A 13,310-nucleotide genomic window follows, 5' to 3' on the forward strand; every position below is an offset into this window, starting at 1 on the left:
GGACTTGCAACAGCAGGCCTACAATATGATGGTCACATGATTCTTAATGTCACCACGTGGGTTCTTTGGGTGACCACTAAATTGCCAAACATGACCCCTGTGATTACGTGGCCACCTAGTCAGCTAATCAAAAGCACCCAAAAGGTAGTAATGCATTGGTGAAAGACTTTGCAAGAGCATATTGTGCTGGAACATGGTTTGTTCAGCCTAGTGACACTTCTCCCTATATAATAATATTAACATGGGGCAGGTTCAAGAATGATAAGATACAGATGTGATCTAAGCCCTTTGTCACACCAAAACTGACTGAAGCTGTTCACATTCAAACACGTGACTACTTACAGAGCAAATCAACCACAATTTTTGTCTTCTAATCACTAGCACAGGGGAGATTTGAGGCTAAAAAAATAATAATAATTATAATCATCTGGAACGGACACTTCTTCTGGATTAGGGGAGTACTGGATATCACATTTGGATAACACAGTTTCATTTGTGTTTGACATGCAGTTGTTTTGATTGAGTTTTGGAGGTTATTATATCAATGCCTTTAACATTATGTTAAAGCAGAGTGCATGGAAAAGGCTGCATTCCAAAAACAATATTTTTCATTTGGGGTTGGTGCACTGAATTATTGTTAAAAACTCTAGTACAATGGACAAAATTGTTGTGCATGAAGCTAAAATACATACAACATTTTTCTTATCCGTAAACATAAAGCTAGCAATCCCCACAATTAGAAATATTAAACTTAAGCTGTGTTCAAACTCACCTGGTTTAATTCCCCAGAGAGAATTGGCATCTCTTGTCCATGTCACCAAGCACAGTCACTGCAAAAAGAGCAGAGATAATAAGTTTTGTGGGGTCAGCTAAATCAGTGAACATTAATTTACTATTACCTGAAATAACAAAAAAGGTCAGCAGCTCACAAGGTCAAAAACAAAGGCCTACACAATCTCTTTTCTACCGCAGTTACCCACGTCAGTTAAGTGGTGATTTTCCCCTTTTTTCTTTTCTTTTTTACAAACTTCTTTATAGATGGTTGGAGTTTTCACGGTATGTAAACTATTGTTTATATGTGGGTAAGAATTTGTTCATGCAAAAGAAACCTATATTTCAGCTACTATGACTTTTTAAAACATTTACTAATGAAATACTTAAGGTGCATACACACACAACGATTTTTTAAACGATTATCGTTAAACGAAATCGTTTAAAAAAATCGTTCACTTTCTGAGTCAAACGATGAACGATTATTGTTCATGCGCGTTCACGTTTGTAGTTCAGTCAGACTTGTCAACTCAACGATTTTCCTTAAGTTAATATGCAAAAATCGTTTGTAGCTCATAAAAATCGTTCATTACATTTAAATGAACATAGTAAATGAACAACTTTAGTAAACGATTTTAGTTCATTTTTTTCAAGGGAGAAAATAGTTTACTAAAAATCGTTCATTAACTAAATTGTTGTGTGTGCATGCAGCTTTAGGATTTTAATCATTCTCAATTAAAATATACATTCCCACAGATATTATTTCGAGACATACATTTGAAACACAGTGATTCTACCAAAAATAGGAAAACAAGACCACTATCGTGCCTCACACAAACTATTTTTATGCATTTAAGTAGACATACTGTACATAATAGTACATGCACTGGAAAGTTTCAGATATATCGCCCATCTGTTGTGCTGCAGGGCCGATCTGATATGTCTGAACAACGTCGTTCACAGACTTATCGGGTGTACACATCCACCAATGTACTATAGATATATATCGGCCGTTCAATGGAACAGCCGATATATCCATTAGTGTCTACCCAGCTTTAGTAACACAAGTGAAGACAAGCTCTGGTAATTTATGATGCATAGCAAACAAAATATGCTAAGACCTTTAAATTGCCACACCTTTTGTTTGTTACTATTCTTTTTTTTTTATGATTATTATTCAGCCAAATAGATAATATACATGGTAGTCAAGTAATAAAAATAGATCTATAAATGTGGCATGTCATAAGAAAACACCAATCCATTAAACACGTCACACATAATAATCCAATAGTACAATGGGCAAAAATCCTTAGGAAGATTTAAAGCCAGTTAGGGTGAATGAATGGCTCACCAACAGTTCAGGTTTAAAAGGTGCGTACACACGTAACGATTTTTTGAACGATTTAACTATAGCGACGTTGTTATCGTTCAAAAAAATCATTCAGTTTCTGTGTTATAATGATGAACGATAATCGTTCATGCACGTTCCCGTTTGTAGTTTATCGTCCATTTCAGACTGACCAACTTAACGATTTTCATTAAGGGAAGGAACATTTTTCGTTCATCATTGAAAAAATTGTTCATTGCACTTCAAAAAATCATTCACTTTTTCAAGGAAAAAACAATTAAAGTTGTTAACGAAAATCGTTCATTAACAAAATAGTGTGTATGCACCATTAGAGATATCCATGGTTGAGCACAGGTGACTTAATTAGTGCCTCAGTCAATTTGATTTAACCACCTGTGCTCAACCATGGATATCTCTAAAACCTGAACTGTTTGGCAGCCTTGAGGACCGTGTTTGGGAACCTCTGGTCTAGTGAATGAATGGTTAAGGGAATTCTCATACAAGGGGATGGTGTATGTAGAAAATACTACAAAAAAAATCATTACTACTATGTAAATTTTTAAAATACATTTTTGGTTTAAAGATTGAAGGAATGGTTAGAATTTTATTACCAAAATACATGAGAGGTGTAGAAATTGGGTTGGGTATGGGATCCCGGCAGCCGGGATGCAGTCGGTCAGAATACTGACTACGGCATCTTGACAGTCAGAATCCCGACACCATCAGGTAAGTAGCCCAATGCTAACCCTTACCACTAGCCCTAACCCTCCCTCCCAGATGCCTAAACCTAACCTCTCCTTCCCCGCACCCTAAACCTAACCCTCCCCCCTTAGTGCCTAACCTTAACCCTCCCCCTAACCCTAGACACTTACCTTCAGGATGCCAACGGTCAGGATACTGGAGCCAGGATCCAGACGCAGACAGTATTCCGGCGCCAATATTTTGACCGTCGGCATCTCATACACCAGGGTGCTGACTACCTCCAGTAGAAATTACCAGTGAATGAACGCACAATGCTAACAAATGAACAGATAAGTCTAGTAAATTAATAATATGACTTAAATCAATAAAACAGTCAATATTGTATGCAATAAATTTAAGATTACTGTATTAAACCTGAAAATGTTCGTTCACTTGTAATGTTCATTCACTGGTTGATTCACCCTATGTAGCCAGAAGCAAGGCCAAAACAGATAGTTGACTTATATAAAACAATCATGTTGGGTGTGGACAAACATACAGATTTTAGTGCCATCTGCTACTCTTGGTTGATGATAGTAAGGACAAGGATCAAGAGGCAGGAGGAGAAGAAAGGGGTTTACGGACAGGGTAGACGAGAAAATATGAGGAGGAAGTGTGGATTCTGATTATCATTAGGAACCAATGTCAGAAGGAACCAATATCAGCGATGTAGAAAGCAGGAGCAAGGAGTCAGCTATATGCAGTAACAGCTATTAGATTCCTTGAACATCAACCACAAGTAGCAGATGGCACTAAAATCTGTATGTTTGTCCGCACCCAACATAAGGTTGTCATTCATAGTCACATAATAGTCTAGTAAAACAATCCTTTGTTGAAGGTGGAGAAATGGATTCCAATTTACTGGAAAAACTGTCTTTGCAGAACTGTTGAGATGTTTAAGGAGTGATTTCTTATATTGAGATATAGATCGCCCAATTCTGTTTTGAAAGCCAGAAGGAAGGATCTTGAGGGACATCCTGTCCCAGCATCTCTTTTGATAAACTCAGCACAGAATCCCAGAAAGGATGTAAAGCTGGGTAGTTCCACCAAATGTGTAAAGGGGTGCCTGTAGCACTGTTACATCTCTAACGGGTGTTAGGAACTCCAGGAAAAATACATGCAAGAGTACTAGGACATCTACACCAACCAGAAAGTACTTTAAAGTGAGTTTCAACTATAGAGTAGCTCACCGAGCAGAAAAGTGTGGTTTGAAAGATTTTATGTAAATCTTTTAGACCGAGAGAGATCACACTCCTAATCTGTACTAAACTTGGGAAGAGAATGAAAAAGTAACAATCAGAAGCTTATATCTAAAAGAAAATCAATAGGCAAAGCTAATGGGGGCTAAACAAAAGGATTCAAAGACAGTTAGAGGTCTACAATAGGATTTGTGAGAGTGCCCACTCATTAGAAAAGAGAAACCGGAGATTATCAACTGGCCAACACGTGAGATCCCCCCCATATCCACAAGCGGAAGGATGAGGTACACATACCAAGAAGGAAATCAGGATTACCAAATAGTGGCATCAATGGAGAGTATTGAGGATACACATGCCGGTTGCTCTAAAAATAGTACAAAAAGAAGGCAACCAGGCGGACAGCTGTATAGGAAACGTAAGCACATGCTCCTCAATCACCACCCATTGCTTATCAGAGCTCGGCCTTGACCATTTCTCTACTCAAAATGACACCTTTGTGGTACTTGACAAAATGAGGAAGCTGAAGACCCACGATAAAAGATATCATATTTAAAGCGTCGCAGTCTACCACCTCAGACAAAATCCCTCACCAGTCTGTCGAGATCTCTAAACCACTGCTTAGGAATATGTATAGGAAATGTTTGGAGTAAATAGTGGATTCTCGGCAAGACATTCATCTTAAATGATACTAGACTATCCAAACCATGAGGAAGTCCCTCTGCGCCATTCTCTAAGGTCAATACGTAGTCTATGCAACAGGGGCTGGAAGTGTTCAGTGAAGAGCCTGCCTAGATCGCAATTTAACGTGATGCCTAAATACTTATGGCTGAAAGCATGCCAGGATAATGCAAAGGAGGATTTCAGACTTGCAACAGTGGGAGATGCTGTAAAATTAACTGTAAAATTCCATATTGCTCCGGTTGTCCTTGTTAGCAATTTGCTAAGCAAGCATGGTCCTTTTTAGGCCTATGCATTTCATGTTTTTTATTGTTTTTCTTTCCCTGTTCTTACCCTCATCACCTTATGTCTCTTGTCTTGTCTTCCCCTCATTAGTGGATTGTATTGAATGTTGGAAGCTTTCTACAGTGAATGCCAAATATATTTTCTCCTCTATACCCACGACTCCACTTATCTACGCAACATTGGATTTCTTGCATTCTGATTATAGGTCATGTCTAGTTTAACTATTCGAACACTAAATGTCGGGGGGAATTAACTCTCCCACCAAGTGGAAAAATATGAGGTTAAGTTGGACTTGTTTGCTGACGATATGTTATTATTCATCGCTAATAACCTCCTTCATTCCATTCCAGCCATCATTTCTATTTTAAACACTTTGGGATCAATTGCAGGCTATAAAGTACATTTTTCAAAGTCAGAACTGCTTCCTTTAATGGGAGATGTTTCCTCCCTTTCATTACATCCCTTCCTTTCTCAATTCCCAATTTGTAAGTCCTCTCAAATTTCTTGGAGTGCATATCCCCCTTACACTACAATCCCTCTATACTGTCAATTTTCCATCAGTCATTTCTTCACTTATACAAATCTTATCAAACTGGCTGCCCCTTCCATTATCATTACTTGGTAGGGTGACAGTTATAAAGAAAATAGCTTTCCCTAAGTTTTCTTATCTATTACAAATGCTACCTATAGGGCTCTCTAAACAGGATAGCAAAAGATCCCATTCCATGCATTTTCTTACATTATGAGAGTAGGGGCTTAGATGCTAGAAGTAAATCTATTGTCCCTCTACTCACTGTTATTCTTACCATAGCTAAGAAACTTATTCTTAACCAATGGACATCTAGATCTCCTCCCACTGTGGCAGGTGTCAAATGTATGCTTCGCCAAATTTTATTTTTTGAAAGGCAGGCTGCATTGCCAGGATGTGGAAAAGGGTGCGATATGCTTTTATAAAAAGTGGGGCCTATATATTGATCAGTTGGATAATGACACACAATTATGGATTTAAAAAAAAAAAAATCTTTGAATCCACTTGGTTCTTGCTTCGGCAATTGGATTCTACCACATGATATTTCTTATGTACCTGTTGTTGAAACATATTCTAATTGGTATAACTAATTGTCACTATATGTGAGCATTGCTGTTTTGTCTTCCTTATTCAGCCCCCCTTCCGTCCTGTGTTTCTTACCTTCTTTTAGTCAATATCAAAAATAGATTGAAACAATCATACTATACCATTATGTTATCTGTAACTACTATGTTTGAGATTCAAGATTTGTTCTGCTCTGTATTGTATTTCACTCAATCTATTTTGTATGTGAAATGTTATAGGGTATATCTTTGGACTGTACCTTATTTTGAAAATGTAATAAATGGTGTTAAAAAAAAAAAAAAATTACAGAGGGAACCGAAAATATGATTTTGGCACTTACTGATAAATCCCTTTCTCCGAATCCATAGGGGACACTGGAGTATACACAATCGGGTATAGACTGGTGATGAGTGGAGCCTGGCACTTTAAATTTCTTCCCAATTGTAACTGGCTCCTCCTCCTCTATACCCCAACTGAGCTCAGTTGAGATTAAACAAGGCCGACCGGAGACGGATAGAAAAGCAACAGAAAAGGAGAGACAAGGAGGAACCAACTAAAGGTGCCCATCCACTAGAAGATTGAATTGAGCGATTGAACGATAACAATATCGTAATCGTTTTCAAAAAATTTTAAAGCGATCAGCGATGCACACTCCCGCTGGTCGTTTAGACATCATCGGCAAACATGCTGGACAACCTGACTAATGTCAGGTTCAGCATGTTTGCAGATGATTGATGTGCCTACACTGAACAACTGCTCGTTCAGTGTAGGCACATCACAGACTGACAAATGACTGCACGATTACAATGTCGTAATCGTGCAGTCATTTTGAGGTCTGCTAGTGGATGGGCAGCATAAGAAACGTCGAAGACCAGAAACGGTAAACACATCGACATGAAACAGACACGCTTCAGACAACTAGACACAGCTAAAAACCCATTAGAGAAGCACTGCAACAAGGAACAGTGCCGGGAGGGCGTCCAGTGTCCACTTAGGATTCAGAGAAAGGGATTTATCGGTAAGTACCAAAATCTTATTTTCTCTTTCATCCACTACGGGACACTGGAGTATACACAATATGGATGTCCCAAAGCTGACCTCCCGGGTGGGAAGGCGCTGAGAAGCTTGCAGAATTTCACAACCAAGAGAAAAAACATGGTTGCCAAGACTAACATTAGAACAGAACAAAAGACTGTGCAGCCACATGGCAAGCCAACAAGCAGAAGCATGTTACCTGACCGCCTCTGAAAACAGTCTCAGCAATATAAGAACTGGATTGAAGAAAAAAAACATAACCACAACCAGAAGCTGTAGCAGCAGCTGACCAAGTAGAACCACAAGAATGAACCACTGAGGAAGGCCACCCCTAAACAAGGAGGCCGGCTAAGTATATCCTGATTGCTAGAACAAAAATGGAGTTCAATCTCGAGTAACTAAAAAGACTGAAATGGAGAAGCACTGGAGAGACCCGAGAGCTCGATCCACCGAAATCTGGGAAAAGACATGGACTAAGTGGAAACGCCAACTAGAATACACTAACTAGGATTACATGTCCCATAACAGTTTGATGATGGCAACACCTGTCATCTAGGATAACACACCTGTCCCCAGGAGGAACCAAAAATGGAGTAATAAAACCATTAAAGCCAAACAATAAACAGGTCAGGTAGCAAACATGTCCCCAGGAGTGACATGGAGAACACCGAGCAGGCCTGATATGGCAGAAACTTGAGGATTCCCGCACTATTCGAAACTGAACGTCCCCAACTGAAATTGTAAAACAAGCCAGCTGCCCCGTAAGAGCAATGAGACGTATTTTATATGATTTTATACAAGGCAGAGCCCTCCTGTCACATAGTAACAAACATTCAGCACGCTTCTGGGTGGCCCTGAATCACAAACCCTGTGGATAAAAGCCGAACGCGCTAACAGATTACGCCACCAAGGCATACCAAACAGCAATCCAGGGGAGGTGAACCAAAATAAATAACACACTTCCAATTTCATCGAATTAGACGAAAAAGGAACAGACCGTAAACCAACAGCAGCCACCTAGAATCAACACTTTCGCTCACTTCCCTTAGAAGAGAGAAGAACTGGCCTGCCCCATAGGTGCTTTGTTTAAACACCCTAGCACAGTATTGCAGAAAAACGAAAGAATAAATATTGACAGAGAAAGCTTGTGTCCCCCCCCCCCCCCGGAGGAGACTGACACCCCTGAAAAAAGAGGAGGCCTAGCAAAGATACTGGACTTGCTACCATGGCTGACCCAACCATCATGTGCCCCATACAACCTAGCAGGGAGCCCTGTAGTGGAATGTTGGCAGAGTGATCCAACCACACGGTATACTTCTGACAATACGTATAAGTGCAGGAAGGAAGATAGCAGCTGAGATAGGACCATGAACGTATATATACCATAGAGAAGATCTATCTTCTAAGATATGAGAGTCTAATAATATGGATAATTATGTTCTATCCTATAATGTATACAACACCTAGGGGTCTATTCAGCATTGATTTTTTTTTACCTAAAAAATACGTAAACTATGATTTCCGTATTTTTTATGTAGCTCCCCTATTCAGCAATGGGATAATGGAGAAGATAACGCAATTATCTTCTCCATTAATTCCCATCTCGCTGAATACCGCACTGTAGGGATCAGGCTATTGATCTCTACAGTGCTATAACACTTTTTGCTATTCAGCAAAGCAAAAAAAAAAGTGTTAAATCACGCGATAAATATTTCCTGTATATAATGCCATTTCAGAATGGCATTACATGAAGAAAATACCTACATTCCCCAAAAACTGCAGGGACAGAGGGAAATTTTCCCATAAGTCCCTGCAGCATCTTGTAAGCCCGCCCAGTCTCCGTCCCTGCTTCCCGGTGATCGGCGGCAGGTAAGTCACTCTAAAGGCTTTTAAACCCCCCGAAACTGATTGATATGTGTATACAGGTTTTATACTAGACTGTACAGATGTATATTTATGTGCGATTATATTTAACATTTATATATAAATGTTAAATCTAAAAGCACATAAATAGATACGTATACAGGCTAGTATAAAGCCTGTATACATAAATCAATCAGTATGCGCAGTTGGCCAATAATCGCTGAACTGTGTAAATATTGGAATTGCGTACAACTGAGTCAGACACAGAGTAAACTATTTTATCACTGTAGACCAAACAACCAATTCCTACAAATCCATGCACTTCTCCTTTACATCCTTGTGCAAGCAAGGGCATGATATCGAAAACAGCATCTGCACTGCAAGTTGGCACTTAAATAGACCATAAAGCAAGTGTCTAACTGGGCCCTCTATGCTTTTTGCGCATTGAGGGGTGATTCAATAATTAGCGACTGCAGCAGTCAGTGCTGGGCACCTGATGGAGCAATTAAATTGTTGCTCCGTTTGGGTGCGAATAGCCGCTGGCGCCAGCATTTGTGCTCACCCCTCAAGAGGAGGCGAGCAAAAATGTGCAAAAAGTCCCTGGTTTGAGAGCCCTAACCAGGACTTTAGACTGGTTTTTGCTATTTTAAGCAGCTAAACCTGGTCTAATTGGGCACAACAAGCGCGATGATAAATACATTGGGGACTATAAGGGGGCAATTCATTAATTTTTTAAGTCATGCTAATAAATGGGTGTCCAATGTTGCAATTCAATTGTTTTTGGGTGCTCATTAATTAACAACTTAAAAAAACAATTGATTTGGCACCTTATAAATCCCAATGAAATTATTGCTACGTCCTTTCAATATCAGCTCATGTAAATTACCGAAATTGGGCTAATATTAGATGTGATGTGTGACCTAGGTGGAAAGGTTCTAAAAGGAATATATAACATATATAAAAAAACTGAACCGACTTTCATGATAACTGCATAATTTTGTAGTGAAAACTCTGAAGGCTCACTATATGAAGTCTACTGTATACCGACCTCGTAAGTGACAGGGCCCAGCGATGCCAGTAGCGACGAAGCAGCATGGCCCTCGCCAACTATGTCGCTAGGTCCGACGGGTGACCGCTGAGGACGCACGGAAGCACGCATCGTCAGCGACATAGCGGGTAGACACTACACATGTGCCGGATATGTTGTCTGATCCAGCCGGATCGCCTAGTGTGTACCCGACATTAGAAATAACCTGAACTTTGTTTCATCTTGATCCATCAAGCTAAATTAAGCAATAACAAAAACAAAATTAACTAACATCATCAATGCAAGAGATCGGTGTGGCACCATGGGCGTGGCTGGTAGGGGGCAGGGGGAGAGGTGCTTTGGGTACACATTCACTTGAATAGGATAGGCTACAAAGTCTGGGCCTGATTCAGACCCGGTCGCAAGCGCTGAGCGCTCGCAATCGGGTCGATGGTGGCCCAGAGCGCATGTGCAGCACGACGGAGACAGCTCTGTCGTGCACATGTGCGAGACCCGGATAGCGACGGCAATCCGTCGCTCCGGGTCTCACACCAAAGGGGGCGTGCTGTCAGTGTTGAGTGACAGCACGCCCCTCTGGTGGGTGGGTCAGGGGGGTGGCTGCCCAGACGGAGGCGTTCACATGGGAACGCCTACCGTTTGGGGGCGGCCCCACTGACATCACAAGTGATGTCAGTGGGAGAGCTTTCGGCTCTGTTCGAGCCGAAAGCTCTCTGGGGCTTGCGGCCACGAGACCCTACCACAAGGGTCTCGTCGCAAGCCCGAGGGTCGCGATGGTCTTGACCATCATCCTGGCCGCTCGCATTAGCTGTGGGAGTCTGTATAGCACTGCTAGTCACATGGGCCACTCCCACAACAGGAGGGGACAACCAGGTTGGCACAAAGAGGGGGCATGGCGGCCAGAAAGGCTGGCTGTGCAGGGGGCGTGGTGGCACAATCACGTTATTGTGGCCCAGCTATACAATGTTGAGAATACTGGCATTGTATAGCAGGGGGAGGGGCAACTATGACAATTCAGTGCAAAACACATCATCTACACCCCAGACCACCCACTTGTGCTCTGTAAAGGGGCCTATCCATTAGCAGATGTGTTTCTGAGCGATGAAAGTTAAACGATATCCCTTGAAAATTCCGGTAGCTGTGCTGAACGATATCTGTCATGATTTTGGCAAACGATGAACGATATCGCGTGTAATCATTCAGAGAGTGGGTTTTTTTTCTCTGCACCGCTCTGTAGCTGCTGCTAATATATTTCATAGTTCACCGTATATAAACTGCCCGATATTGCTAATATCGTACAGCTATATGCGATAATTGACCAACATGTTGGAGAGATGATAGATGCGACTTATCAGCCACAGGAGTGCGCATCTGTCATCGTTCAGGGTCTATCATATATAATACGTTATGTATCGTTCAACTAGTTTCGGGAGCCACCTGCCCATTCCATGAGAGTAGGGAAGTACGAGATATATATCTATTTAAAACTCCTATTTTATAAATGACAAACTACATTTTAGGCATGAATCTTTATCCAATTACTGTGTCTGTAAAGCAGCTGCAATGTCATGATTTAATAACACACCCTCCTTTACCATGACCAATCTGACAGCGGCCAATCGTCCTTTTCACCCGGTGTTCTTCCACCGTTCATTATCGGTCTCCCATAACAAAAATATTCTCCCGGTCATGTGTATTACCTTGTGCTGGCCGGGTGAAGACAAACGATTACCGCAGAATCCCATGCGTGCCTGACCCCGATTCTCTCTCACCCCACACCGGTTCACAGTGACGTCCCCTTACTAGCGTCGGCTGTGGGAGATGACGGCTGCTCTGCACCTCCAGCAGCCCCGCAGCGCATTGCGCACAGGCAGAGAGCTGTGATCACTCCTCCGTGTATACAGCAGCTGAAGGCGGCATCCGGTGCCCACCGTGACTCACACACATCTCATCACTTCCGGGTTCCCTCCGTATCAGGGCTTTAACTCGGAAGTGTTTGGGACCGGTCTACGGCGGGTATTTTGTTTTCATGGGTTGGCTAGATAGCTATATCACTAGTCACTGTGGGCTACAGGAACAGGACACCTATACAGGCAGCAGATGAGAAAAGGCTCAGTAACACTGTTGTTAACGTTACGCAAAATATACTGTTTAGGTGCAGGTCAAATTTCAAATCAATAGAAAAAAGCGGTACTTCCGTATCTTTGCGGCCCCCTATTAAGTGAAGATAAGCAAGTAGCGTAAACTTGAGGAAATACCGTTCGGCTCCTTGCGGGCTCGCTTCGCTCGCTGCATGGATTTGTGGTAATGTCTGACGGGACCCAGATGTCATCAGCTAGTGTCCAGCGTCATTCCCTGCCATCCAAGTGGGCATAGAGGGGGAATATAAACATGTGGCGAGCGCACAACAAACTTGTTTAAGTGAGGACAAAGTACTTCTTTAGCTGGCTGTCATGGGCAGGAGCTGCACTTCCACCCTCACGTCACTTCCAGGTCCCTAGCGCAAAGGAGAAATGAGCTCAACGATGGATTTATTCCCCCTCCATGCCCACTTGGATGGTAGGAAATTACGTTGGACATTAGCGTAAAGATGAGCCAGTGTCCAACGTCATTCCCTACCATCCAAGTGGGCATGGAGGGGGAATAAATCTATGTGGCGAGCGAAGCGAATGGTATTTCCTGGTTACGCTACTTACGTAGCGTCACCAGGGGCCGCAAAGATACTGAAGTACCAAAAAAGCTTGTATAAAAAAAGTAAGCTTTAATACAATAAAATACCCAATTATGGGTAAATGCCAGTAAGCAAATGTACTGATTGTTAAAAATTCAAACTTTGTCTATCAGGAAAATATCAAATCAGTAAAAAAAATAAAAATAAAACCCTCCTATTTTCACTTACTGATCACTAAACTGCTTTGGGTTATGGGTGTGCAAATAGGATTATGAGGCTTTTTTCAGTCACTTGGCCCCTTCTCTACTTGAAGTTCTGACCATGGGACCCCCAGGTTAACATAATTAAACTGCTTCATAACAATCGGTAAACTTGTTAAAGCTGGCCACACACATAGCGATTTTTCAACCTATTTGGCCGATTTCGACGAATCGTGAAAATGAATCGTGTAAAATATGGACAAATCGTGAATATCCACTCTTGATCACAATGCCGATGCGTGTCCCCGCTCGTCGTATCTCGCATCTTCAGATCTGCCGTGCTGTAGGGCAGATTTGCCAATCTGGGACGCGATGGTGCCG

At 41.7% G+C, this 13,310-nt stretch overlaps 1 protein-coding gene across 1 annotated transcript in view; it reads right to left on the minus strand.

Annotated features, from left to right (window-relative positions):
* The window catches only part of MRTFA (myocardin related transcription factor A), a 160,756-nt gene extending 148,706 nt beyond the window's left edge, over positions 1-12,050 (minus strand). The window contains exons 1-2 of the mRNA XM_088467999.1: positions 11,759-12,050; positions 773-830 (exon numbers count right to left, since the gene is read on the minus strand). Coding sequence (XP_088324125.1) covers positions 773-802 — 30 coding nt within the window. The 5' untranslated portion in view covers positions 803-830; positions 11,759-12,050. The remainder of the gene's footprint in view (positions 1-772; positions 831-11,758) is intronic.
* Positions 12,051-13,310: the final 1,260 nt, after the last annotated feature.

This window comes from Taudactylus pleione, unplaced genomic scaffold (genome assembly GCF_031769625.1).
Source record: "Taudactylus pleione unplaced genomic scaffold, aTauple2 ptg000080l, whole genome shotgun sequence".
NCBI classification, from domain to species: domain Eukaryota; kingdom Metazoa; phylum Chordata; class Amphibia; order Anura; family Myobatrachidae; genus Taudactylus; species Taudactylus pleione.